The 25,932-nt window shown below is 40.4% G+C and overlaps 3 protein-coding genes across 4 annotated transcripts in view; 1 reads left to right on the forward strand and 2 right to left on the reverse strand.

Annotated features, from left to right (window-relative positions):
• Positions 1-864: 864 nt before the first annotated feature.
• nmnat3 (nicotinamide nucleotide adenylyltransferase 3) lies at positions 865-17,333 on the reverse strand. The gene is made up of 12 exons (XM_051069761.1): positions 17,262-17,333; positions 15,581-15,744; positions 14,090-14,273; positions 12,296-12,381; positions 10,373-10,786; positions 7,413-7,591; positions 6,586-6,687; positions 5,987-5,994; positions 2,429-2,532; positions 1,782-1,960; positions 1,209-1,310; positions 865-1,024 (listed from the first exon to the last, which is right to left on the reverse strand). Exons 2-12 carry the CDS (start codon positions 15,690-15,692, stop codon positions 971-973), a joined length of 1,524 nt encoding a protein of 507 aa, XP_050925718.1. The 5' UTR covers positions 15,693-15,744; positions 17,262-17,333; the 3' UTR covers positions 865-970.
• rbp1.1 (retinol binding protein 1, cellular, tandem duplicate 1) lies at positions 4,283-8,247 on the reverse strand. Of its 2 annotated transcripts, XR_007813046.1 has the most exons (5): positions 8,092-8,247; positions 7,413-7,591; positions 6,586-6,687; positions 4,814-5,109; positions 4,283-4,741 (listed from the first exon to the last, which is right to left on the reverse strand). XR_007813046.1 is itself a non-coding variant. In XM_051070093.1 (4 exons), exons 1-4 carry the CDS (start codon positions 8,162-8,164, stop codon positions 5,059-5,061), a joined length of 405 nt encoding a protein of 134 aa, XP_050926050.1. In that variant the 5' UTR covers positions 8,165-8,247; the 3' UTR covers positions 4,283-5,058. The 2 variants fall into 2 exon arrangements, 1 of the variants encoding a protein (XP_050926050.1); XM_051070093.1 differs by having other exon boundaries at positions 4,283-5,109.
• Positions 16,900-25,932, forward strand: part of clstn2a (calsyntenin 2a) — a 138,153-nt gene continuing 129,120 nt past the window's right edge. The window contains exons 1-3 of the mRNA XM_018677024.2: positions 16,900-16,945; positions 17,325-17,420; positions 20,282-20,492. Of these exons, the coding sequence (XP_018532540.1) occupies positions 20,420-20,492 (73 nt within the window). The 5' untranslated portion in view covers positions 16,900-16,945; positions 17,325-17,420; positions 20,282-20,419. The remainder of the gene's footprint in view (positions 16,946-17,324; positions 17,421-20,281; positions 20,493-25,932) is intronic.

A 25,932-nucleotide genomic window follows, 5' to 3' on the forward strand; every position in this document is an offset into this window, starting at 1 on the left:
TAATGTAGTGTTTTTCCAGTATGATATTTGACTTTTACTTAATGCTTCAACACTAAAACCAAAAGCAGAACTGGCCTGATTACAACAGCTGTTATGACTTTACAAAACATCTGTGTACACCCTCACGAGTGCAGGGAGTGAGTGAAGAGGGTTGGAAATTATACAGATTATGTACTTAACCATTACTCGACTATTTTCCAAACATACAGTACCATCTCAGAGTACGCCGCACAGTGATTACATTAATGAAAAGCAAAAAGGCACTTTGAACCCGGTATTAGGCACATGTTATGGACTTACGTGGGATTGTGTCCCTTCTAGTTTGCTTATTAATTACAATAGTTGTAGCAGGAGGAGGTGCTGTGTCATCAGTTGCATGAATTTTTGCAAACACAGAGATGAGCAGAGTCCATAGGTGTTATTTCTGAGGCTTAGATCCATTGATCTTATTGCTATAAGATCTCATCATGTCTCACCTCCACATTACTACCGCATTTTTCCAGCAGGTGGCAATTTAAGCACAAGTTTACAACATGCTGAATTTAGTAACAGTAAGGTGCGAAATTCACTGTATGACTTAAAAATGTGAAAGTTACAACTCTTCAAAAAGTCAGTTTATTATTCTTATATGCAGTATGTGATGACACATGTCTGTTATTACCCTCTATTATGAGGAGGTGTGATAGATTATGTAAATTACAAGTGATTTAGAATGAAAAATAGTGATAGGTTGGATTTGATATTAGTTTGGCTTCCGAGCAGTCACTTTGTGAAAGGATTTACTATCACTCCCCTTTGTCGAAAAGTTCTTAAAGCTGATTCATAATAGTAACAGGTTTGTCTGTATTCATACACAACACGATATGTTGTCTGAAAAACACCTTTATTCGTATTGTTCAACATGTTATTGAGGAGCAAACAAAGACCTTGTCAACTGAGTAAATGAAAACAAAAACAGATATTTGCCTTTTTATTCTTTTCTCTTGAAAACCTGAAGACAAACTATATCCTCACATGTCAGCTCCTGTCAGTGGAGAGGAAAATGAATCTATTAATATTATGCGGCAGTAGCACTGACAGTCACGTACTGCTGAGAAATACATCCCAGTAATCCAACACATTTCTTTATAGCCCATGTTCCGGTTCAGAGCTCTCACAAAAATCTGATGAAAAATCTGAAACTGTTGTAACTGACACAGTCAACCCACCAGGTAGAGTTTGTCTCCTTCGATCCAATGTTTCCAGCCACGGTTGGCCTTCTCTCCCTTCTGGGTACACACCAGTTTGTCCCCCTCCCAGGTCACCAGACTCTACAGAACAGCATGCAGTGAATTCAGTAAACAATCAACTTAATTTGTAACTTTGTAATGTATTTTTGACTTTGTGATAAGGAATTTCCCCCACAAGCGCATCTGCCTCCTTCCACCTCTTTTACCACTCTGATATGGGAAAAGCATTCAGCCATAGATGTAGATATGCCAGCATCCTTTCCCCCTGGATTTAAAAATGACTTCCATTCATTGCCATCCAATGTAACCACACATAAGTCAATCACTGTTAAATGTTTTATCATCGCCGTATTTCTATTGATACTTCTACTTTTACTTTCTACTCTTACTCTGTTTTCAGTGTTGATGTTACACCACAGACCAATCATTCCCTGGACACACTCAGATAACACATTATCACATAAGCAATGAGGAAAATGGGAAATATCAACTTGTCAGATAAACTGTCACTAAGTCACTTCAAGGACTCCACCCATGAGGGGGTCAACCCACCTTGACATTTCTGTTGTCTAGCCCCTTGGTGTACTCATCAAACTCCACCCCTACAGTGAAGGCGAGCTCATAATTCCTGAAGGTGCTCAGTGTTTTAAAGTCAAACTTGTCTCCATCTTGGGAAACCACTTTGGTCTGAGACAGGGAGATGGCAATTTTCCTTGTAGCAAAGTCAATATCTGGGACCAGAATAGAGAGAATTGGTATTACAGTTAATTCAGAGCAGTCAGATCATTACAATTATATTTCAACATGAACATAGAATGTAAATTTGAGTATTTCTCTGACTTCTGTGTTTAGAAGAGCATACATACTTTTTTTCTGGGAAATTCTATGAGCATAATAGACATCCAGTAGTTGAAAAAGCAGGATTTTTAAATGTGAATAATTTTAGTATTTCCAATTGTAGTCATACTCTGTGGTGAAATCACTGCAAAAACAGTTTTGCATTGGGTCCAAGTTAGACCAGAACTGGAGGACAGAAACACTATTTTAACAGAAAGATCAAGAGAGCATGAAATTGGATGATTTTGAAACTTGTGCACCTTGTCCAATCTGTTACATCCCCCTATAACATTATTTTCCCCACGTATAACTAAGACATCACAGACCAAAACTTAAACTCATTAAAATTAAAAGTTTCTTACTTAATACTTTCAAATATTCCTCAAATTTCTCATTGGTTTCCAGTATCCACTTCCCACTGAAGTCTGCAGGCATGGTGGCAGCTGGTGACACTGCTGTGTGTAGACTTTAGACAGTGTGAGGAGGGGGAAGGTGCAGGGTGTCCTCCTGCCTTTATATGAGTCAGGGGGCATGAGGGCAGAAAACTATTGATAAGTGAGTTTATAGCTTGAAGAGGATTGGCAGGGGCAGTTGTTTGGGAGGGGGAGGGGGAAGAATCACCCTTTTCTTTCGGTCTTTTCACGGTCATTGGGGGAGGTTACTCAGGGCATATGTGTGGGTGTCACCCACCACCACTCTTTCTCTCACATGCCCCTTTACACACATACACATGCAGACGCTATCGAGATGGTTAGTGTACAATGTACAGACAGAAAAAGGTATTTTGTAACATCTGCCAATAGTGAGTGTCTCTTTAATTGATCTTTTTCTGTGGCAAACTCAAATACTGAACCTGAATATCTGAACTTTGAGCATAAAGGTTAATAAAGTTCAGTCTTGCAGTAAAAAAAAAAAAAAGAAAATTTAAGGACAAAATTCTTTAAGGACACCCTCCCAATTATTTTTCAAAATATATTTAAAGTACTCTGTTTTGAATAATAATTTGTGTCTGATTTGTTTTTTCCACAAAAATTAGTCTAAGTATCGAGTTTAAAATTCTTAGGAGTACATCTACTTGTTCTCCCTCACTGAAGAATCCAGAGTCCATGAATATTAAATTATTTTTTATTTTTAAAGAGTTATATTAAGATTTTCATCATATCAAATGCAAATTTTCACACATGGCTTGCATTTAATCAGCTGTGCCTATGCACCATACCTATCAAATGTGCCAGTGGTTTGCATTGTTAGTGGCGGGGTCCACCATTCCCACTCTGGATTTAAATGGCATCCACGAGCACAATGGATTCACAGGAAACTACAAATGCTGTTTCCAGCCCCCAGTGATCCACAAATAAATAATTTAATAAAGGAAATGTGGAACTTGTAAATATTCTCAGCATCACCACCAGTAACCACAGGACGCTTTCTACTTCCATTCTCAGTGTATGTGAACCTTACTTTTAAGCAGTGGCTGAAGATCCTCTCCTGCATTGAGCTGTTCATCTGTTTATTGCTGTGAGAGCATAGTAACTAGACTTTAAGCTATGCAGACAACTCACAAATTCAGTGGAAATGTTTTATTGAGAATAAATGTAAATGTAGATTTTACCCTGGCGTCAGACTCTGTTTGGACCCCTCCCCGACAGCATAATTTTTTGAACCAGCCAAAGCAAGAGCAGGGAGAGATCAATAACAACCCCCTGGGGAACCATAAATAAACAGAGCCTGCAGGTAGAAGCCGGGGTGGTGGTGGTGGTGGTGGTGGTGGTGGCGGTGTGTGAATGCACAAGAAGCAGCAGGAGGCAGAATAGCAGGGTGAGCAGCAGCGGTGGCAGCAAAGAATGAGCAAGTGAGTTGGACAGCTTATATAGACTGCCCAATTGGTAATGGCAATGCACGGAGTGAGCTGACAGATTGGCTGATTCAGAGCACAGCGTGGATCAACTTGTCTGCATGGCTAAAGCTCCGCAGGCTTTGCTTCTTCACTTTTGAAAATCTCAAGTAGGGGCCTTCAGCTTCCTCGCACGTCTTGAAAGACATTTTCAGATAAAAGCGACTTCAAACACCAAACTTCAGTAAACAAGAACAGATCATTTCAGTGGTTTGTCTGGTTGTACTACAGGAGGTGGACCTGCTAAACAAACCATGTCCTTTTCCAATAAGAAAATAAAGATCTAACAGAAGGTTTAACTACTCAAAAAAGACAAATGACATTGTTGAGCATTGTTTCATTTATTGATTGATTCATTTTACTATCAATTGCACAGTCCCAATGGATTTGGGAGGGATATATACACACATCATATTGGATATATATATATCATACCTGGAGACTAAGCATCAGCAGCCAAGAAGTTTACAGTCCATAACCAAACTCAGATCATCATTTTCCAGTCACAACAATCATTCAGAGAACTAAAAAGGGACTGACCCGTGTAACTTTATACATCACTGTTCTCTTCTTTTCACTGCATCCATAACTTTCCCACTGGTCATTTCAGTGTGTGTTGTTGTCAGTGTGACTCACCCATCAGATCAGCTTTTGGATGCATGCATACTACTACAGCAGTAGTATGCATGCATCCAACACATCTGAACACGTTAAATGAAGGAACACCCACCCTGAGACAGATATGTGAGATTGCTTTTTGTGATTTTACATGATAAACATGCTGACTTAGACTTAGACTTAGACGGACTTTATTGATCCCTTTGGGATGACTCCCTTGGGGAAATTACGTTACGTGACCTAACCTTACTATAATGTATATGAAAGTGGCTTTGGCAGATGGAATATAAATGTATCTCTAGTAAAAACAGCATTTATAACCAAGTAATACATATGAGATTGGTACATAGATACCATGGAGAGATGTAGAAATGGACCAGAGGGAAGATGGATGGTATGTCAGAGACATGGGATGTGTCTGGTGTGTCTCTGTGAGCCAACGTCAGCCTGGGGGCACCACCTCATTCAAAAAGAGCCAGCTTAGGTCTTCTTGAAGACCTGCTTGCAAACAACTCCTGCAGCTCTAAGCTCCTGTAGAGAAGAAAGGCGAATGTCAAGTGTTTGTAGAGGATGCCATCTAACATACAGTGTATCAGTTTATTCACTGATTTAAAATGTGATTTCATGTTGCTTATGAACTCCCCCTGCAAAAACCAATATCACTGGCTGTAAATTTCCCCATTGTGGGACTAATAAAGGATTATCTTATCTTATCTTATCAATCAAGATCTGCTCTTTTCCCTCGATGGGACACGTGAAAGCGATATCGCTGACAGAAAGATGACATAGCAACAGTAACTTAGGGCATGAATAAGGAAGGGTTAATTATCAATAAAGGATGCGTCTTAAACTATGAATGAGATGGCACAAATAATTTAGGGTATTTCAAATTATTCTAATGTATTCCCACATTTTGTCTCTGCCCGGTGTAAACCATGTATCTCCAAAATAAAACCTTTTCATGTGCTATGAAAAACCCTGAGCTCAGCTTTGTGTCAGTGTATTTTTCAGATTATTCAATGAGAATCTTCTCAATCCATAAAGAAACGTTTAATCATTTTATATATTTTTATTTTGGAGATACATACTTTCCCTTGTCAGTAACAGTTTTCAAGTGTACCGTCACATACCCACCTTGCAATATATTTCCTGCCACCAGAGGCCACTGTTGTCCCACATTCAAACCCTTCTCCAGCTCTTGGGAACTTTTCACTAATAACTAATTTCATGGCGGCTGATTGGAAACATCTGTTGGCACCACTTAAACCAAATAATTTGGCTGATTATTTTTGCTTAGCTTTGATAGCAGAAATCATACAGAGGGAAATCTGATGATGCTGAGCTAATGAAAATGATAATGTGCTAGTCATTACTTTAAAGTCTTTTCAGATGCTAATGCTTTCATTACAGGCCACACTGGGGCCACACAATGAATTTCACAGAAGAGTGGTTTAAAAAAAGTTACTCAAGTCCCTCTAATAGAAATTAGGTTTGTAAAGTCGAGATAATAACGCGGCAGAGTTTGATGTTGATGTCTGCCAGGTCAGTGGAGGTCTCTGGTCATGAGGAAATGCGTTGACAAATGAGTTGTAGAAACTGGATAGCTTTTCATTCCACATGTATACAGAATTTTAATTTTTAATCCTGCATTATTCTGAATCTGTCCTTTTGTTTGATCAGGAGAAAAAAAATTGAGACTCCAAATACATGAATCTGTATTATTTTCCCTCAAAACAGCACCCTCAGAGGTCATTTCTTTCATGGAAATATGATTTATGTGGCAGTAAATGAGTTATGGCCACATACTTGTTTAACTTTGACAAACTACATTTCCTGTGTGCATGCACCTCACACAGTAAAATGTTACTCCTGCTGGAGCTAGTGGCACTAAGTTACACATAAAAATATATGCACTGCACATACAGTGCTGAGAGGCATTTTGGATTCAAATTGAAGAGTCCAAACTGCATATATTAATATTCATAGAAGGAACTGATGTTTTCTCACCAAATGAAGCTCATCTCCGTCCACCCAGTGGGTCCAGCCTCTTCCTTCAATCTCTCCCTTCTGCACACACACCAGCTTGTCTCCCTCCCAAGTGATAGTGGTCTGTATTAGGGTCACAGGTCAGAAAGAGACATACATGTAATTATAATAAATGATTAATCAGTTGAGGATTTATTCAAGTTTGACAATGTAAATGCATGTTTCTTCTCATACACATATAGATTTAAACATGTATGATATGCTGACTGAGAGACCCAGTCCTCCTCCATCTCTCTTCGAATAATTACTCAGATAAAATCACCACATACAGACGCACAAGACCCTCTCTCTGCCACCCTCCAAACAGCTTAAAGCTTAACTATAATCAGCCTATCAACATACAAAAAAGGCTTTTCAAGGGGGGACCGTAGATAATCTTTGAGCCTATTCAGTATTCAGTGACACAATCTGATCAAATAAATGTGAATCTTGACTTATTTCTCCTCCTTCACCTCTTTTCCTGCACTATCTGACATCAGTCTTCATTACATCAATTCACTGACAAGACTCTGAGAAGTTTTAGATGTAGGTGGAAAGTTCTGCATGGCCACCATATGCTCATTAGAGTCTAGAGAAGTGCCACCAAGCAAAGTAAATTTATACACCTACAGGTTCTGCACCCATGGTGTTAATGCCACAGGTCACCACACCTGCAGCAATGTGACTTAACTTTAATGTCAAACTAGTGGTTTAACAGGTTTGCCACAAGGTACAAAGAGTAACACATCGTGGTTACGTTCATTAAAATGCATCAGATCCCCCCTGAATACACTGGTCTAAATACTCACCGTGCATTTCCTGTCATCCACTCCAGACAGATCCTCCTCGAACTCTTTGCCCACGTAGAAGTCCATGTTGTAGTTCTTGAAGGTGCTGAGGGTCTTGATGATTATGTGGTCCCCATCGTGGACAATGTCCTTGTCGGGCTTCAGCAGGGTTGCTATTTTCCTGATGGCGACATTTACATCTACAGTCGGCAGGGCCCCCGAGCAAGGTGGGGAATGAGAGGACAGACAGGAGAGGGACGGTGAGAAGCAGGGCATTTTAGCACAGTTCTAAAACTTCCGAATAATGTGCATAGTTTTAAGGGGCTGGTTCAGTTAGAAGTTGTTTTACGTGATAGTTTGACATTCAGCTTGTTATTTTGTGGTGAAGCTGAGCATTTTTATTGAGATAAAAGCCTGGTACTCCTGTTAATGAGCAAATTTGCACTTCCTTTATTTTGGTAATAAAACCATATGAGATATGAGAGAAAATACCAGATGCCTGTAATCTCTCTCTACCACAGGTGAAATATTAGTCTTTTTAAGAATACCAGAGGATCATTTACATGGTTATTTAAATATCCAGACTGACATTTAAACATGGATCAGTTTTTTATAATTATATTCTAATTCAGGAATGACGTGAGGCATGTTCCTGTACAGCCTTTCTCTTACTTGTGAATAAAACTCTTAGCAAACTCACCGAGAGCCTTCAGGTACTCCTCGAAGTTATCATTGGAAATCATTTTCCAATATCCGTTCAGGTCAGCGGGCATGTTGGCTGTGTCTCTGCTGGTTTCCTAACTTCCAGTGAACGAGGAGTTCCACAGTGGGCGGCTACTTGCGGTGGAGTGCGAGACTCTGCTGTCAAAAGCCTCAATTTGAACCAAATTCACTTTAATCCGATTACCTGCCCCCTCGCACCTCCCACTTCCCTCCACACCATGTAACTCCCACATTCCTCACCACGCTTTCCCCGCATGTATCCTGAGGACATGTGGCATGCATACATAATGTAGAGTACACTTATGTGCTTTATGTTGGAGAATGCTTACTCTGCCTGGGTGGGATTAGGATGAATACACTTCCTTTATTACTTATGTCTAATTCCACATGTGGCAGATTTGGCCTGCTCCTGTTGTATAAGATGAGGTCTGTTTCAATCATGTTTAGATCAGGATTATAGAGCCATCAACAATCAGCCTAATGGAATGAAATCACACAAAGATCAATTAAAACATCGATCAGCCTGTGATTTGGCTGAATGGGGCACACAGCACAAAAGCAGATTCACCTGAGCTTAAAATGATTCAACTGCAACAATTAAATGCAGCACAAAAGACCTGTCACATCTTTTGTCTCGTCTAAATAACTCAATTAATTTGATAATCTCTCTTTTGGGCCAGCTGCAGCCAACCCACTGTCTAAATCCCTCACTGACTAGAGCACAAACAAACGCGCGCACACACACACACACACACATAGACATCTTTCAAAAGATGCCAGTCAGTATCAGTAGCACAGTGGTGCTTTCAGCCATTGGCCTTAGCGAGAAAACACCTCCTGTAGCTGAGCAACTGTCAGGATTACTTTAAATCCTTTGGTGGAAAAAAATAAAGGCCTGCAGACACACAGTGTGTGGATGATAATGGGGAAATTGAGTTGATCCACAGTGAATTCCTGTTGGGAGGCTACTACTGTAGAGCACAGACACCCACTATGATCTTCATATGAGAGGAAATTCATAACAGGGTACAGCTCACGTTTTATAATCTAAGAATTTACACATGGTAGCACAGTGGTTAAAGCGCACCATAAATACCGCACCACAGAAACACACAAAAACACACTCAATGACTACATTATAGGCCGATTAATGGATTTTTAGACATAAGGCTGACAAAAAATAAATATCCTAATACAGAGAGGCTTTAGTATTTCATTATTTCTCCAATAGAGTTTTAGTCCTGGCGGTGTGGAGAGGGCTTTCAAATGACATTTAGATCTACATGTTGGAAAACAGATTTGACAGAAAATGTATCTGAACAGGTCAATTTTCAAGAAATATAAAATCTTAAATATTTTCACTGATATCTTGAACCACGTTTCACAACTGCTACCCCTTTTTGATGTGATTTATATTTTTGTGATTTAATGTCATTTCATCACCATCATTTTTATTTTGTCTTCTCTCATACTGTATTTAATCAATTTTTTGTTCTTATGATAGTTTTTTTTTATATATATCTTAATGTCAGACCTCGCTCGCTCTCTGCATTGATTAAGTTTGGTGGACTGTGTAAAGACAACAAGAGAACAATGGAAAGTTTAAGACTTTATTGTTCTACCCCTGAAAAAGCTGGACGTTGTATTTTTATAAATAAATCAGAATGACGTTAATAATCCAAAACCTTGGTAGTGTGATTTAGTGCATTTTAAAAACTTTCTTTGTAAGTGGGATTTGGGTTGGGTTGTTACGAGGGACTTGGACTTATGACCTCATTATTTCTCAAATCCTGGCTCCTGCCCTGCCTGGCTTATGATGTTATATATTTAAATGGCTACAAGGAAAAAAAAAGACACTAGTCAGACAAAAATACTTCATATATCCAGGATTTTATTTCGGTTTGACCAAATGCAATGATGTGCAATGTGAAAAACTACAAAGGATAGAAAACTATTTGCAGACAAATGTTCATTCACATAGTGGAACAAAGATGGGGCTCAGTATTTGCAGCACTTAATATGTATGACTCAAAAGACAGCACAGCACTGTGTAAATGCTTTACACTGACATTAAGTGATGACTGGACAACACATTTAGGCTAAATGTGTGTTTCTTTTCAGATGTTTGCAGGCTGTGCAAACATCTTCCACTCTGCAGTCCAGCAGAAGCAAACAGAGTTTCCAGTCCCTGAAGAGAAGCACTGATGTGTAAGTGGATTCTCCCGTGTTCTGCTCAAAGCTGCAGCAGCCGGTCCATCAGTCATCCAGACTCTTCACTGGCTGCTGTGCCTGTTTGGTGAGCGGCCTCAGCACCGTGCCCTTATTTCTCCTCTCGCTGTCCTCTGTGTAAAGGTTGTGCTGGTGAATATATTCTATCACAGAGTCCGGGATCAGGTATTTCACGCTCAGACCTCGTCTCAGAGCCCGTCGCACCTCTGTGGCGCTCGTCTCATTCCTCACCCACTCCCTGACCAGGAAAATGTTTCGTTGGTGGCGGGAGAGCATGTCCGACTCGTGCACGGCCCGCTCGGGCTGCAGCCTGCCTCGGCTGACACAGACGAGACCGAAACGCCCAGCAACCTCCTCCACATGTTCATCCAGCCACAAGCCTGGAACCTTGAACGTGTCGAGAAAATCGGCTCCACAGAGGAGCTTCAGCTGAGGAGAGATGCCTGAGGGGAGAGGCAGAGCACTGTACTGAAGTGAGGAGGAAGATTACTCAAAAAACACAGGCTACATATAAAGATGCTATGAGGTAGAGCAGTAAGGGGCCAGAGCTGCCTGATATGATTTGATTTATTCTGAACAATTCTACTTTAAGATGGTTTATAATGCCTGTTGATATAAAGACTGCCTCTTACAAATAACAGAACATGCCTGAACTCAGACTCCTGAAGCCTTTGTTTTTACCCTTACTCATCAGTCACATCACTGGGGATTCCTTCATTTCAGAATCAAAAGATGTTTCCCAAAAATAATTCTTTTTTGATTGGACTGTCGACTATCAACGTTGATATTTCAGTTCCCATTCTGTGTTTTTACTCTGAGCAGTTATGACATAATCTTCAAGTGGTGCTCGTTTTGAATACATGGAAAGTCCAGTCCAGTCAGTGTTTGCCAACTGGTCCATGATCAAGCTAAAAAAAAAAGTGCTGATATGAAGAGAGAAAAAAAGAAAAAGAAAAAAAAAAGTCCCAAACAGATAGCCCTATAAATGATTTTGATACATCAAGGGTATCCATGAAAATGTTCCTGACTACTGATTGGATAGCTCTCAGTTATACAACCATCACACACATGCACGTACACGCACACAGTCTTAAAAGTATTAAAACAATCACTAATACTCTTTAACCACTGTTAGTCAGAGCTACAGTGCACCATTAGGCTCCTGCTTTGCACGTGTTAAGCACAGGCACATTATGTGGGATTGATGCAAATCCTAAACTCTAACTCTGTTAAAGGGCTTGTTAAACCTGTGATAAAGTAATATGCTGACAAAATGTTTTATTAGGCGCTATGAGATTTGCACATGGGCATGTTACACACACCTTCTCATTCAATGATTTTTCTTTATATTCATTAATTTCTACATTGTAGATTAATACTGAAGAAATCAAAACTATGAAGGAACACATGTGGAATTATGGAGTAAACAACAAAGTGTTAAACAAACCAGAATATGTTTTATATTTTAGAATACACTCTTGGCATTCTCTCAGTCAGATTCATGAGATAGCTTTTCCACCAGTCTTGAAGGAGTTATGAGTTATGAATGCCAAGAGTGTGCAAAGCAAAAGGTGGCTACTTTGAAGAATCTAAAATATAAAACATATTCTGTTCATAGTTTTGATGCCTTCAGTTTTAATCTACAATGTAGAAAATAATAAAAACAAAGAAAAACCATTGAATGAGAATATGTGTCCAAAGTTTTGATTGGTATTGTAGGTGCTCATTTCTGAATCTCTGGAATAGTAATGCTAATGTCACCATCTAAGTTGAGCATGCTAGCATTTGCTACTTATACAGCAGAAGCAGATGGGAATAGGTACTTGATCATAAAGCAAAAATGCTGGCGAAGTAACACATGCTAGTGCAAATTAAAACCAAATCTAAAATGCTTGAACACAGTAAGCAGTAAAAGGATTTTTGAATTGATCCCAACAATAAGAGGTTCTTACTTGAGAGGGGAGTGGTGTTACTGCTGGAGTTGTTGTGTGTTCCTGTGCTTTGCTCATACTCCTTTAGAATACGCCCATAGTGATACCTGCCCAACAACAAAAAGTATGAGAGAGAGAGAGAGAAAGAGACACTGAGAATTTATTTCTTTAATTCTACATGAAAACACACAGAATTTCCCTTTGTTTTTCTGATTGAGTATTTTACACTGTATCTATTTGTTAGCAGTAACTGTATTATTTCATTCCATGCAGCATATATTTGATAGCATGTATTTGTTCATCATTTCACTGCACTTTTTCTGTTTATGCATGTGCTCAGGGAACATGGTTTTCTAACATAGTCATTGCAATAAAGCTTTATAAACTGAACTGAATCAGGAAGAACCTTAAAAAGAATGAATGAAAAACTTCACTGTTCTCAAGTAAAGCTTCTTACAGGTGTTCAAGTACATTTGAGTGTGTGCGCGTGTGTGCGTGTTTCGGAGTTAGATGACGTGTGACGTAGCCTGCGCAGAGCCTCGGGACAACAGGCCACTTCATGCCTTGATCTGCACCCGGGTTGCACAAACACAGCTTAGAGACGACCAAGTGGGGGGGGGGGGTCACTAATGAGGGGATTTGTAATAAACTGAGAGCAGGGAAGAGGGGGAGTGAATGAAATGGGAGAAACAATATGTTGAGTTCAAATGCACATACAGTATGTGTGCATTAATACAGTGTGAAGTACAGTTTTATTATCAGATGCTGATTAAGCCCCCGGAGTGAAACTCTTAATAAGGCCCAGCTACACAAATAGAATATTTCTGAAAAGAAACCTTTGTGATTCCTCTGCCAACACCCAGACATCCCTTATTCACATCTTCTCATTATGAATGCAGCACCTCTGCCTGCCTCTCCTTACCCATATTCAAGTCCCAGACAGCTTTTTGCAACTACATCGTTCCCACTTGGCCAATGAATTCAACAGCCCGTGCCCCTGATTTCACCCCATAAAAACCCAGGCTTGCCACAGACCCAGTCTAGTCTGGCAGCCCTCAGAAGATCATAACCTGCAATTTAGGGCTCAGGGAACCTGGCAACACTCTTGTTACGTAAACAGCTGAGGTTGGCATTAAGAAAGGCTGGCAGAGGAGCAGCAAAAGAGAATACATCCCCATGAACTCTGCTGGTGCTGTGGTAAAACTAGGACACAATGGATGTAACAGGAGACAGTGAAAGCTAATGAAAACATGAAGCAGCAGCTGAGTAGAGCTCTGCTGGTGGATATAAACTAGAACCGAATGTGCTTGACTCTGTCATGAAAGATTATTAAAAGTTTATATTCTAGCATTTTGAAAAATCCTATGCTACTACTGAAACTGCAAGGGCAAACTTACTCAAATAGGAATAATCACAGCCCAAATAGGTCAAATCTGAATAAAGAGATGAAGAAATGGGACAGCTGTTGATATTACAGTCCCAATACTTTGACTGAGGTGTTCTCACAACATCTAATCACCCAAAGTAATGGCATTTTATCTGTACTCTACACTGAGAACATTTTTGTGGAGTGATTAACCACTGAAGTGCTCTGAATTACAGAGTGAATAGAAATGGAATTAGTAGCTGCAGTTATTATAAGCAACTTGTGCAATAGAAGATGTAAGAATCAGTGATGTGCTTTGACAACAGGTGACAGTAAAGAAGAGGCAAAGCTCCTAAGTTTCTTGCATGTTCTCCTTCTTTGACCCTGGAAACCTTCATTTTTATATGAAGCAATTTCAACTCCAGTGTTGCAGTAAATGCATTTTATACCTCATAGTGACCACTGTCTCCGTCCAGTCTGGCTGCTGGCTCTCCCATTCATCAACTGTGACCCAGTTGGAGCTCTGGAGTGCCAGCTTTGCCATAGCAATGCGGTGCTTAGCTAGTACCAGGCCTTGCTTTCCATAGCCGTCACTCACTGGAGACACGATGCCACCCACCACCTGGTACTGGCCTGAAGGGAGAGAAGATTAATACACTTTTTCTGGGTCACGACAGCCGATACAGAAATAGAATATAAATCAGTAGATAAAGTAATCTCCAAAAGATACTGATGTTAATGTTATTAGAGCTTTGTCAGATCTCACATTTGAGGACAAAGGCTACAACTGATCTTTTTAAAACGAGGTAATGAAGCCGTCTGATTGTGGCTTGAAGTATCAAACTATATTATATCATTACTCCCAACTTATACTGTGTAATCAATTTTAGGGGTTTAGAAACTACGTTAAACAATGAGTTAGACTAAAAGTTTGGGGGCAATACAGGGGCATAAGCAAATTGTTCTTATTCTAGTGTTTAAAAGACGGTTCAAAGCAGATGCATTTGCAACTGCAGAACAATCATTCAGCAACAGCAGAGTAAAAACAGCTCCTGTATGCAGCTTACAGTCATTTCTGATGGTTACCCTCAAAACTAATCAGCTGATGTCTTATAGGTAAGGGGTCAAAGGGAAAGTGTAAGAGCATTATTTACGTTGCTGCCCACTGAAATGCTGCATGGATTCATAAAACAACTGACTAAGAGCTGACTAAGGACCAGTACAACTCTTATGGTATAATGATGTAGTTATGACCATGTGACCAGGCCAGTACTCACATTCATGTAAATAGTCCTGGGTTTATATAAGGAGACTGTGTCTGCTGACACGGGTGTGACATGGGATTGTGTGGCAGCACATGTGAGAACACAAAGCCCAGAATGACTGAGCTTTTTATTCTTAACGGAAGAGAACAGAGGAGGAGTTTAGATTGCTGCAGCGCATAGTTATTGTTTTATGTATTTTTGTAAACAATCAACAAAATAAGTTTCCTTTTTATGTGATGCTTATTTGTAAGTATCATTCAGAAAATAATTGAGAATGTAGAGTGTTTAAAGCTGGATTACTTGATATTTTGGCCACTAGGGGGCAGCAAACTCAACAGCAGGTTAAAAAAACAGAGGTCAATGTGTTTGCAAATAGCCTGCTTTCATGTTTGGCAGACACAGAGCAATGTTAACATTCATTTGGAGTTGTGATTCTTGCAAACACAGTCCAATATTCACTCTCTCTTTCTGGTTTCCAAATGTTCCTGGGACAAATATGTGCATCTACAAGCTTTTGCAGGAGCTGCTTTGACCCCGAGTGTTATCTTCAAAGTAAGATTACAAACACAGACAGCCAGCATTTCAAAATGTTTGTTCTTTGGGATATCACCTTTTTTAGTTACATTCAACCATAATTACAATTTCACACACTATTTTTTGATGTTGGGATCTGACCTGTGCTGTGCATGTGGTCCTTGGCCAACTCAAACAGCCTCATATGCTGGTTGGTGATGGGATTAAAGGAGCCGCAGGCTAACAAGACTAGTGGAACACGGCGGTTGGCCATTTTGGTTTATCCCCTCACACCATGGTTGAAAGAAGTTGAAAGTTGGAAGAACCTTGGAGGGAAGCAGAAGGAAGAGTTATAAACATTGTGGGAATCGGACGATGGGACACAAAGGTGACAGAACTGAAGGAAGCTAGCAGAAGGAGGTGAAGGAAGTCCTAGTCTAGAATGTTCTAAAGGACACTGAAAGTCATCCTGTACTTCTAATTAACTAGAGCTGTAGCATTTTGAAGAGGATTGCATTAACCTTAACAACCCATTTGTCATTTGGTGGGCGTTTTCATGCCAAAGCACCTCACAATGTATGAGTTCAGCATTAGTATAGGTGGCCCCAGTGAGAAGTAAACCCACAGTGCTCCCATTCTCTGCCCATTTGTCATCAGGGCACCCAATGTACTTAGAAACACTGGTGAGAAATAATGTGGCGGCATTTTACCAGAGTCAGACACTGGAGGAGGGGGAGCAGCTGCAGTGGCTTTTTGTTTTAATGTCTACATGTGTGTATATAAGAAGCCTGGAGGGAAATTAACACCAGCCACTGTTCAGCTGATGGTAAACACGACCTGAAGAGATACTTGCTTCAATCGGCCTCTCTGGCAGGTGCTGATATGAAAAAATTATTTCACTTTAAACATGTAATTTATTAAGTTGACTGTTGGTTAAATTTATATACCCTGTGCTATGGATCTTGCATCTTATGCAGCTTTAAATAATGTCTTTAAACACATTTTTTAGCACTGCCCTCCTGTCTAACCACTATATATATATAATGTACACTCTTTGTGTTACCATCAGATTGTATGTTCACTCTAAGTATAATTGATATTGTTTTTGTGCTGGATTTGGGCAGCTATTTGGACTTATTTTCATTTTATTTTTCAGGATCCCCCGAAAATTGCAGTTTATGTCCTGCCTACATTGCCCCCTGTTTGAAGACAGCTATTAAAAAAGATCATGATTATTATCAATTTAATGAATGACTAGTCCAAGGATTTCTACTGGATTTTCCATTAAGGCCACTGCTCACCTACTATATGCAGTTGATGTCCTCTGGTAAGGCAGACAATAAACAAACTGCACTGGGGAAAAAAAACCCTCAGGCTTTGACCTCGTGTGGCAAAAGAGGATGCAGAGCTCCATGTGCACAGTGTTGACGGTCTTAAATCATGAGTAACTTCCTGTGGGAAACTTAATAATCCTGGGGGTGTACAGACTCAGGTGTGCTGCTGACAGGTGCATGCTGTGTGCAACGGGTACAGAGACTCTCGTTTCCCGCTTTAGCTTGAGCTTCATTACTTATAAGCTAACAGACGTAGAATTGCTGTGAGATGCTTTTTAACAGCTGTTACATTGCAACTTAAATCAGAAGGCAGCATTAGAATCCCACCAATGTTAAGTAAAGTTAGCCTTGACATTGAACAAGCGGCTAACATTAATTAGCCGAGCGGACCAAACTACAGACAGACATTCAGGTGAATGAATAGATGAAACTGCAAAGTGGTAAATGCAAATCGTTATATTACAAAACACATAACGTTTCAAAGTAGGAATGATAATTGATTTCATTACCTTCTTTTCACATTGCTGCTGTTAGCTAAGTGTGTCACACTCTCTCCGCTCCCTGGATCTCAGGAACTGCTGCTCGATGGTTCCGCAGAGTGAACCTGGCTGAAGTGCGACCCCTGGTGGACGAAGATGAGTCTGAGTGAAGTGAGGGAGCTATCCATGGTACTGAAATACACTGCACAAGCAGATTTTTGTAATAACACACAACATTGCTGCCATGCATTCACTACTCGTTTTGAGACCTGTGTTATAACATTACAGTGAATTTTAGTTGAATATGTTCTTGTGCCTCTGTGGGTGAGGACAACATCTCCCCAGAACAAAGGAAATGTACTATAATCACAAGCTGACCTTTACAGCGATGCAGAATCAGACACCTACTTGTTCCTGGTAACCTTTCATTCCATTGTTGTTAACTGTTTGTCAGATGAGGGGAAGGGGAACACTTTGTCGAACACTAATTGACTGTCTGTAGTGCAGCTGGCAACTGATTTCCAAATGGCTGTACAGCAAATGGCTTTTCCAATGACTCTGCTTTGTAGCACAGGAACAGGACTAAAATGTTCATGTAGGTGCTATGGCATTTCAGAGACTAGAAAATAGAGTCACCTCTGCAAGTGAGGACAGAGGACAGGGATTGCACATGTATGGATACTATTTCATAGTATAGTGAATATTGTAATTGTCAGTGTTTAGCCTAACAATGAGCTGTAGAATTCAGAAGCCTGTTATAAGTCTTCACTAGTACATTTCATGTCCATGCTATTGTGTGTGTTTGGGCCTGTTTTTGCATTTATGAAGAAACAAGCTGACAAATACCATCATATTCCTCGGCTTAAACTTGTTATTCATTCAACTGCTCGGTCAGTATCAGTTAAAATCCACAACTGCCCTTCGTACCAGCAGAGAGAGCGTTTGTCTTACCCAATAATATGTGAAGCCACACCACAGTTAGTGGAGATAGACAGAAAAAGAGCTCTTAGATTCATTTTCTGGGAATGGAGGAACATTTTATAGATAATATTGTGGTAAAATGAAATTAATCTGGCTGTTAATTTTGAGTTAGATGGCTATGATGACTAAGTCTAATGTGTCCTAATAGGATCACTGGTTCAGTGGTTTGTTTGTATGAAAAAATACACTTATTGATTAAACTACAAAGATTAAAGTTGTGTGGCTTTTAAGGCAAAGTAAAGTTCTTATCACAGTGAGGATGCAGTACCTTCGTAAATGAAACAATTTGTTGATAAGATGAATAATTTAGCAGGCATAAACTGTTTGGGCTTGCTGGAGAATACTGTAGATGCTGGAAAAGCAGAAAGTGAAAAAGACAACTAGCCTATTTATATAAGCCTGTAATGTTGCAATTACAGTGTGTAGTTGCCAGAAATATAACAATACCTTAGTGATGCCACAGTGAATTACTAATTCTGTCCTCTGTCTTGAATGATTGCTTATCTAAGGGCTTGACCAAAGTTAGAGGGACAAAGGGTGCTCATTACATTACACCATCTTTCCTGTCACTGCTCTGCTGTAACTTAGCTGCCACCACCCATGGAAACAGCCAATTGGGAGTATGACAGCGAGCGCATGTAAATGCGGTCCTGCATGATGTGTTTGCCTGCATATGCATGCGCGTGTGTGTGTGTGTGTGTGTGTATGTGTGTGCGCTCTATCTTTGTTATCCTATTAACTCACTTGAGGTCTGCCCCCTCTCTCTAATCCCCAGAACACACACCCACAGCCAACAGAAGAAGAAACATGGGGGAATAATTGAAGAACATACGGCCGTTAGAGAAAAACAGTGATTCTGCCACAGGGTGAAAACTGAAAGACTTGAATCTGTGAGGGGGAGTATAGCTGTGCTGCTCGGTCTCTTGTTAGGAGGATACAGCTGGAAACACATCATAGCATAGCAGCTGCTTCATTTGATTACGAAAGGAATATCGCTGTAAGAACATTCAAAAATCCACCACTCGTGTTCCTCCTTAATTAGAGTTTTACATTTCCCAAATGGAGCCTAACTTACACAGGCAATTAATTGAGGGTAACAGCTAAGTAAACTACTTCAAGGATGCCTATGAGTTGCTGACTAATCTGAATACCTAAATGACCAGTAGGTGGTCATCAGTAAAGTGAGACACCTGATCTAAGATCAAACCTGATCTTGTATCTTTCAGAAATATAATATGGGCAAGTGTCAAGTAAATGTTAATGTAAAGGTAACTTAGAACAGTGGTACCTGAGCTGGTGGGGTCAGGATCCGGAAATGGGATCGCAAGATAAATCTAAGTGGTCACAAAAGAATTAATGATATAGGAAATTGGGAACACTGATATAGAAGTTCTATCATATTTTGAATTTGAATCATGTGAGAATCAATATTCCCTTTGTTCTCATAAGATTGTGATCTGATAGCACCTATATAAATCAGTCATTGCTTCATTGTGGGGGATGTTGTAAACTCCTACTGTCTTTCCGCATCATAGCTGCAGGTTTAGTGAATTGATTGAATAACTGTAGTTATATTCCTGTAGAGGAGCACAATCACAGGCAGCAAATTTACGGTTGCAGCAGCAGTCCTCTCCTGGGGTGTCAAAATCAATCCTTTCTCCTCTCATGACACCAAACTACCAACACATCCACTCATCTTAGACAGATCCCCTCCCTACATCCCCTCCTGTCCATCACTTGCTCCTTCTCTCTTTTTGCGTCAAGCTTGCCATATAAAGCCAGACACTGCCCGAGAAGGATGTTTATTTTCTTCAACATAAAAGTGCAATGTCTGTCAAGCTTGAGACAAACGTGTTTCGGAGCACCCATAATTACTATATTGTTAGCAAATGTATCTAAAAGTAATTGTTTTCACCCTGTATAAATGCAGCCTGGTTTTGATACCGTTATTTGACATTATTCAACATTAATACTCGACTGTGTTTTATTTTGGAGAGACAATAACCGGAAAATTAGTTTTATTGACGCTGTGTGAACGTCAGTCTCTCTCTCTCTCTCTTTGCTGATAGTACTCAGTGGCTGTCTCTCGACCTGCCGACTACCCCTCGCACGCCCGGCCAGCTGAGAACATCCTCGCGCCTGGGAGGTGATCCAGGATTTGAGAAGAGGAGAGGACGGGGAGACATCACCTACACAGCTCGACCACCATGCAGACACTCGGGGTCCCTTTTTTGCTGTTTTGGCTTATCTGGGGCCACTGCTGCGCCCTCGGCGGAAAAGGTAGGGAAATGAAAAAGAAAAAGAAGGGGAAAAAATGTACTTGGCCTCGAAATGTTTGCCTGCTTTTTCGCGTTTGAGTTGCTCAAGTTGTCAAGGAGAGCGCTAACGGTCCGTCCGACAACTTCGTAGTCATTCATGTATTTTTTAAAATCGGTTTCTAGTTACGTTATGAGGAATGTTTAATTAATTAATCGGATTTTTTTGCGTTGGAATTTTTCATGAACGGATAGCCGAGGTTCACGTTATGACAAACAGGGCAATTAACGGGACAGGTGTTCAGTTTGGTGAGAAGTTTCAGCTTTGTTGCAGCGATAGGTAGTTTCACTCTGATAGGTTTATGGGGTAAACAAAAAAAAGGTGGATAAACAACTTCTAATATAGATATTAGGGCTGCAATAAAACATTGTTTTCATTATTGAATAATAAATTAATCGTTTAAGCCATGACAGAAAATAGTGAAAAACACCAATTTCAGTATTCTAAAACCTGAAAAAAGAAACCTAAATATATTCAATTCACATAGGCTATTACATAAGGCAACAAAAAACAGCAAATCCCCTCAAGAGAGAAACTAACACTAAGAAATTTCTGGTAATTTAACTTCAAAGATGTCTTAAATAATTAGTCATCATTGATTTTTTTAGTTAACATACTTAGACTTCACACACAAGATAAGTATTTATGTCAGCCTTATGTCTCAGAGGCAACCTTACATGCCCCAGTTGCTTTTCAAATGATTAACACCATAAACACGACATTTATCGAGAGTATCAGCAGTTACGTCGTTGGTCATGATTGGCTGGTTGGCCAGTGATCTGAAGATGATTTCTGTCCACGGTAATCGATTAGTGCTCGGGGAGGGCAGCCATGGTCAGGGCGTTGTATTCAATCATATCCTCACCCTGTGATAGCCTTACACCCCCCCCCTCTCTCTCTCTCGCGCGCGCGCTCACACACACTCACAGAGCACAGACTGGTGTTGCCTATGAAGGGCAGCAGTGGTTTACAGTGGTATTAATTGGGTCTCTGGAGTCAGAGTGCTGGGCTGACTGGCTGTCTGCGCTCAACCAAACATTATCATTATTTTCCCTGTTTATAAAAGACCTCCATATGGCCAGGAGCCAGAAGCAAGGCTATAACTAGGCTTGGATGAACTGTAGAGAGGACTCTACTTTCTGTAGAGACTTGGATGACTGTGATGTCCACAGTTTATATATATGTCCTCAGTTAGGCTATCCTGAATACCATTATTGTGGCTTCAGTGAGAATTACCTGCAAATATTTGAAGCTTAGGCAGCTCAGCTGATACGCACAGTTTTCAGGTGATTTGTCAAACCACCTGGGGCATGTCTGGCTTGACTTGACTTTTTGGGGATCATTTTCTTAAACTTGGAAGTTATTCCAGATGCTTGACTCTCTCCACATCTTGCTAGTGTAGTTGTAACTTGTAAGGCTGTCACATGTCCCAGCGTCAGTGCTGGTAACTTGACTACGATTAAACATCCCTGTTTAGAGTGACCAATAATAATCAATGTTTATACCTAACGAATAATGTTGGATAACTATTTCTTATACCGTTGGCTGCTTGAGACTTTGTGGTAATACATAATATAATAATAAAGCATTTGAATTCTAATTTTGATGTTGGTTACCATGGTGATGGTCAAAGCTTTAAAGCATTCGTGTCAGCCCAAATGTGTAGTTGTTATTGGCTATGCAATGAATAGGACCATGATCTAGCCATTTTATGAAATGGCTGAATTGGCTTCAGCTCAGTAAAAAAAAAAAAAAAATCAATGTCATTTCCCAGGATTTGTGAAGACATGTTATTATTATGTAAATCCTTTTTCTCTTAATGTTTGAAAAGGAATAGATCAAGGCCCCTGTGCTAGCTTGATGTTGGCTCGCTATATATTATAGAGACCCAGAGAGTGGGTTATTTGTGTGTGTAGATTTTGTATTTACAAGCTCCACAAGCTCGGCAGAATACTGTACAGTATATACATGAGACAAAGGCTTGCCGCTGAATACCTTTACATAAGAAGTCAGGAAATAGACCAGAGCAGATGAATGCTGAAGAAAACAGACTGAGAGGATTTGAGGGGCGCTGAAAGAGAGAGAATGGGAGGAAAAAAAAAATCGAAAACAAGATCAGATTTATGGGTGTCTCTTCAACAGAGCCGTCTAGCTGCATTATCCTCGTCGGAACATAAATCGTGAAAGCGATGTGGAACGCAGAAGCATAACTCAGGTTTTCCTCTTCTGTGCAATGACTGGTGAAACAATGTCTGGCGGGAACTGCTCTGCCCGTCCTGTCGCTCTTTTCCTCTTTACTGTCATTCATGCCCTTTCTATTTTTTTTCTTTCCTCTGCTTTCTCACTCATGTTTTTCTCCCTTTCTCTCTCTCTCTCCCTTTCTCCCTTTGACGCTGCATCACTCTTTGCCGCTCCGCTCTGTTGAGCTGATGCCATTCAGAGGGCAAATGTCACAGAGGGAGAGAAGAGTTTCGTCATTCTCCTTCTCACTTCTTTTTCCAAGCTTGAACAGGCTTCAGTCTGATTTCCAGAGCTGCTGCTCTCTCTCTTTCTCTCTCTCTCTCTCTCCACAGCCATGGATTCAATTCCAAAGGTTTATGGGTTTAAGTGAGATGAATAAATGGCAAGGCAGTCTTCTTTCTGTCTCACTTTGCCTTTTCTCATCTGGAGAGTTTCACATTCTCACTCTGTCCCGGGTACCTCTATTAACGACCCACTCTGCAGCCCCATTTATGTTCCCTTCCTTCCCTACAGTCTGTCCAGATTTTCTCTGTCTCCTACCACTGCTTTCCTTCGACTCTTGTCTTTGCTGTGCTCAGTTTTTGTTTCCCAGTGGCTCGCGAAGAAAGAAGATATGTGTGGAAAAACTTAAGTGCATGAGTTGTGATGGCAGGCCATTGTATTGAAAAAGACTGAGTACCCTTGTGCTTTGTACTGGCATTTATAAGTGTGTGGAGGAATGTCAGGTTGCTGGAAGTATGTGCAAATGAGGGCAGATATGCAAATGAATGTCCTAATTTGGATGTTAATTACTCAGCACAGCTAATTATAATATGTCTGATGAGGCGTAAGGTGGAGGAGAGGAGTGAAATGGAAGAGCTGCCACAGGATGATGTATGTGTGGTCATGAGAAAATGAGTGTTTGTTGTGTGTGTGTGTTTGTGTGTGTGAGGGAGGAGAGAGAGAGGTGTTTGTGTTTAGGGCTGTGTCTACGCCACTGTTACACCAGCTGGTCCAATGGCCCCCGGTGGGGCTTTCTGGTCAGCACTGCTCAATATGTGGTGGATAAACATTGCATGCGGCGCTGACTTCTGAGAGACACTCACACACACTCTTCCCCCCTGTTCTCTCACTGTGCACACACACAGCATGCACTGGGACGCTTCTATACTTTAAAACTATCCTATAATAAACACTTTTTTTGTTTCTTAACACACACATATTTTCCTCCTCAAGCTTTTCCAGGTGGCTGGTTGTTGGTAAATGAGTGAGGTTGTGCTGTAGAGGAGACAGAAAGAGAGGAGACACAGTCGTGTGAGACACAAGAGGCATTAAAGAGAAACAAACATTTTTAAACCTTATATAACGTGCATGTGGATTCTTTATAATAATTTTATCATAACACTTTTACATTCTTTTTATTGTTATTGCTTATTTTTTCATGCTTTCCTCCTCTGTAAGCCTTAGGAACACAAACATATGAGACATCAAGAGAGTTAGAAACACAAAGAATGAGAAAGAAAGAACTGGATGGAGACTAGTTGTCCCAAACGATGAAGCTACAACATTAAAAGAACGGGCGCTTGGGTTAGTCAGTCCCACTTAAGGTATATATCACGGTGCCAGTGGTAAGCACGATGTATTGTCTCAGTTACCCCTCATGTTTGCTCAATACAGCCGTGTCACAGCTGGATTCTGCGTCACCAAGCAGTCTGTTCCTCAGCAACCATGTTTCTTATTGTGTTTAAAACTCCTCGCTAGCATTTCTTGGCTGAACCGCAACAGCAGGGTCCAGCCCTATGAGTGTGTGATAGAGTTAAACCATTGGTCGGCTAGCTGTTGGACTTTTCCCACTGGCCGTCTGTCTAAATGATTTTGTGTGAACAGTTTCCGTTACGTCATCAGAGAGTGTGACTTGTTCTATGTTTGCCGGCTCAGATACTCTCAGCCCTGGTGCCAAGTATTTGCAGAGTTCTGCAAGGCTGCAGAGAACTGCATAACCATCATGGGGAAGCACACAGCTAAAGCAGAAAGTACCATTGTTATGGTGAGTTTTTGCGAAGAGTGTTTGTGAATCCTGTGATATAAGTCATTTGGTTGAATGGTGTTTGTATTTGTTGTTAGCAGGGCTGAACAATATGAGAAAAAAAATCATATTGTGATTATTTTAACAGATATTATGAGTCACGATTTTGGTGTTAATTTTATATATAGGGCTGCAGGAGTCTGGAAAAAAAGAGAGTCACAATGTTTTTGCTTAGAATTGAGATCATGATTCTCTCTCCTGATTTTTTTTTCAATATGTTCTTTGCACTTAGTTACCAGATACATTAGGAAGCAGAACAGAAAATATAATGGTGCCTGATATAGAACAGGCCATATCTTTGGCTAAGTGGTAGATTGATCACGTCTGTAATTTCCTTGTGCCTATGGGAGCTTGACGGTATAAATGATGATAAACTGTGTAAGGTTCTATGGCATCCCCCTTAATGTCAACTATTCGATGCATCAGTCAGGAAGACCCTGATTTAACTCACAGAATATCAGTCAACAAGTCCTTACACTTTTTTTAGCTGCCTCAGAATTCACACACAGAGTACTGCAGGAGCTACAGAGCAACAGGCTGTAAACCTTACAACGAAATCTGTTCTTGAAATGACCAAACCACAAAGCTAACTGTGGAGTTAGATACTTGATGAAAACTGTGGGCAGAGGAATAGCATGATCCAGGCAATGTGAGTTGTTCCGATACTCTCTGCTCCAGTGTCAGGTGAGTTCTACCTGCTGAGAGCTGTGTGCTAGTTGCTAGACACAGACACAACTAGAGTGTAAACTACCAGCATCATGATGAGTTAAAACTGGCTGATGGTGTCAGCAGGCCAGCAAGAGAGATAACTAAGCTATGACCAAGACACCAACTTTATGTCTGCAGTGTTTCCGCTATATTCCGTTACATTTTGTTGTGGCGGCCCACCGCAGGAAAGTAATTAATATGATTACTTGTGCAGTCCTATTTTATAGTTTCATTTTCACCCCCAAAAAATCTAAAAGTGATGCTGATGTGATTTTTGTTGGGATCAAAGCAAACATATTCACTTAGACCAGGCAGAATATAATTTATAGGCCGGTTCATCTCTGTAACACCACAATGCTTCATTTATAATCGTATGTTGTGACACGTTTG

The sequence above is a fragment of the Lates calcarifer genome, linkage group LG4, assembly GCF_001640805.2.
Source record: "Lates calcarifer isolate ASB-BC8 linkage group LG4, TLL_Latcal_v3, whole genome shotgun sequence".
NCBI classification, from domain to species: Eukaryota; Metazoa; Chordata; class Actinopteri; family Centropomidae; genus Lates; species Lates calcarifer.

Coding starts and splice junctions, on each gene's coding strand:
- nmnat3 (XM_051069761.1), bottom strand. CDS start 15,692: ATGGCCAACCGCCGTGTTCCACTAGTCTTGTTAGCCTGCGGCTCCTTT. Junction 7,592..10,372: donor AGTGAAGAGTCTGGATGACT/GATGGACCGGCT, acceptor TGCCGACTGTAG/ATGTAAATGTCGCCATCAGG. Junction 1,961..2,428: donor GGAATATTTGAAAGTATTAA/GTAAGAAACTTT, acceptor TTCTGGTCCCAG/ATATTGACTTTGCTACAAGG.
- rbp1.1 (XM_051070093.1), bottom strand. CDS start 8,164: ATGCCCGCTGACCTGAACGGATATTGGAAAATGATTTCCAATGATAAC. Junction 7,592..8,091: donor GGAGTACCTGAAGGCTCTCG/GTGAGTTTGCTA, acceptor TGCCGACTGTAG/ATGTAAATGTCGCCATCAGG. Junction 6,688..7,412: donor TGGATGACAGGAAATGCACG/GTGAGTATTTAG, acceptor ACCCTAATACAG/ACCACTATCACTTGGGAGGG.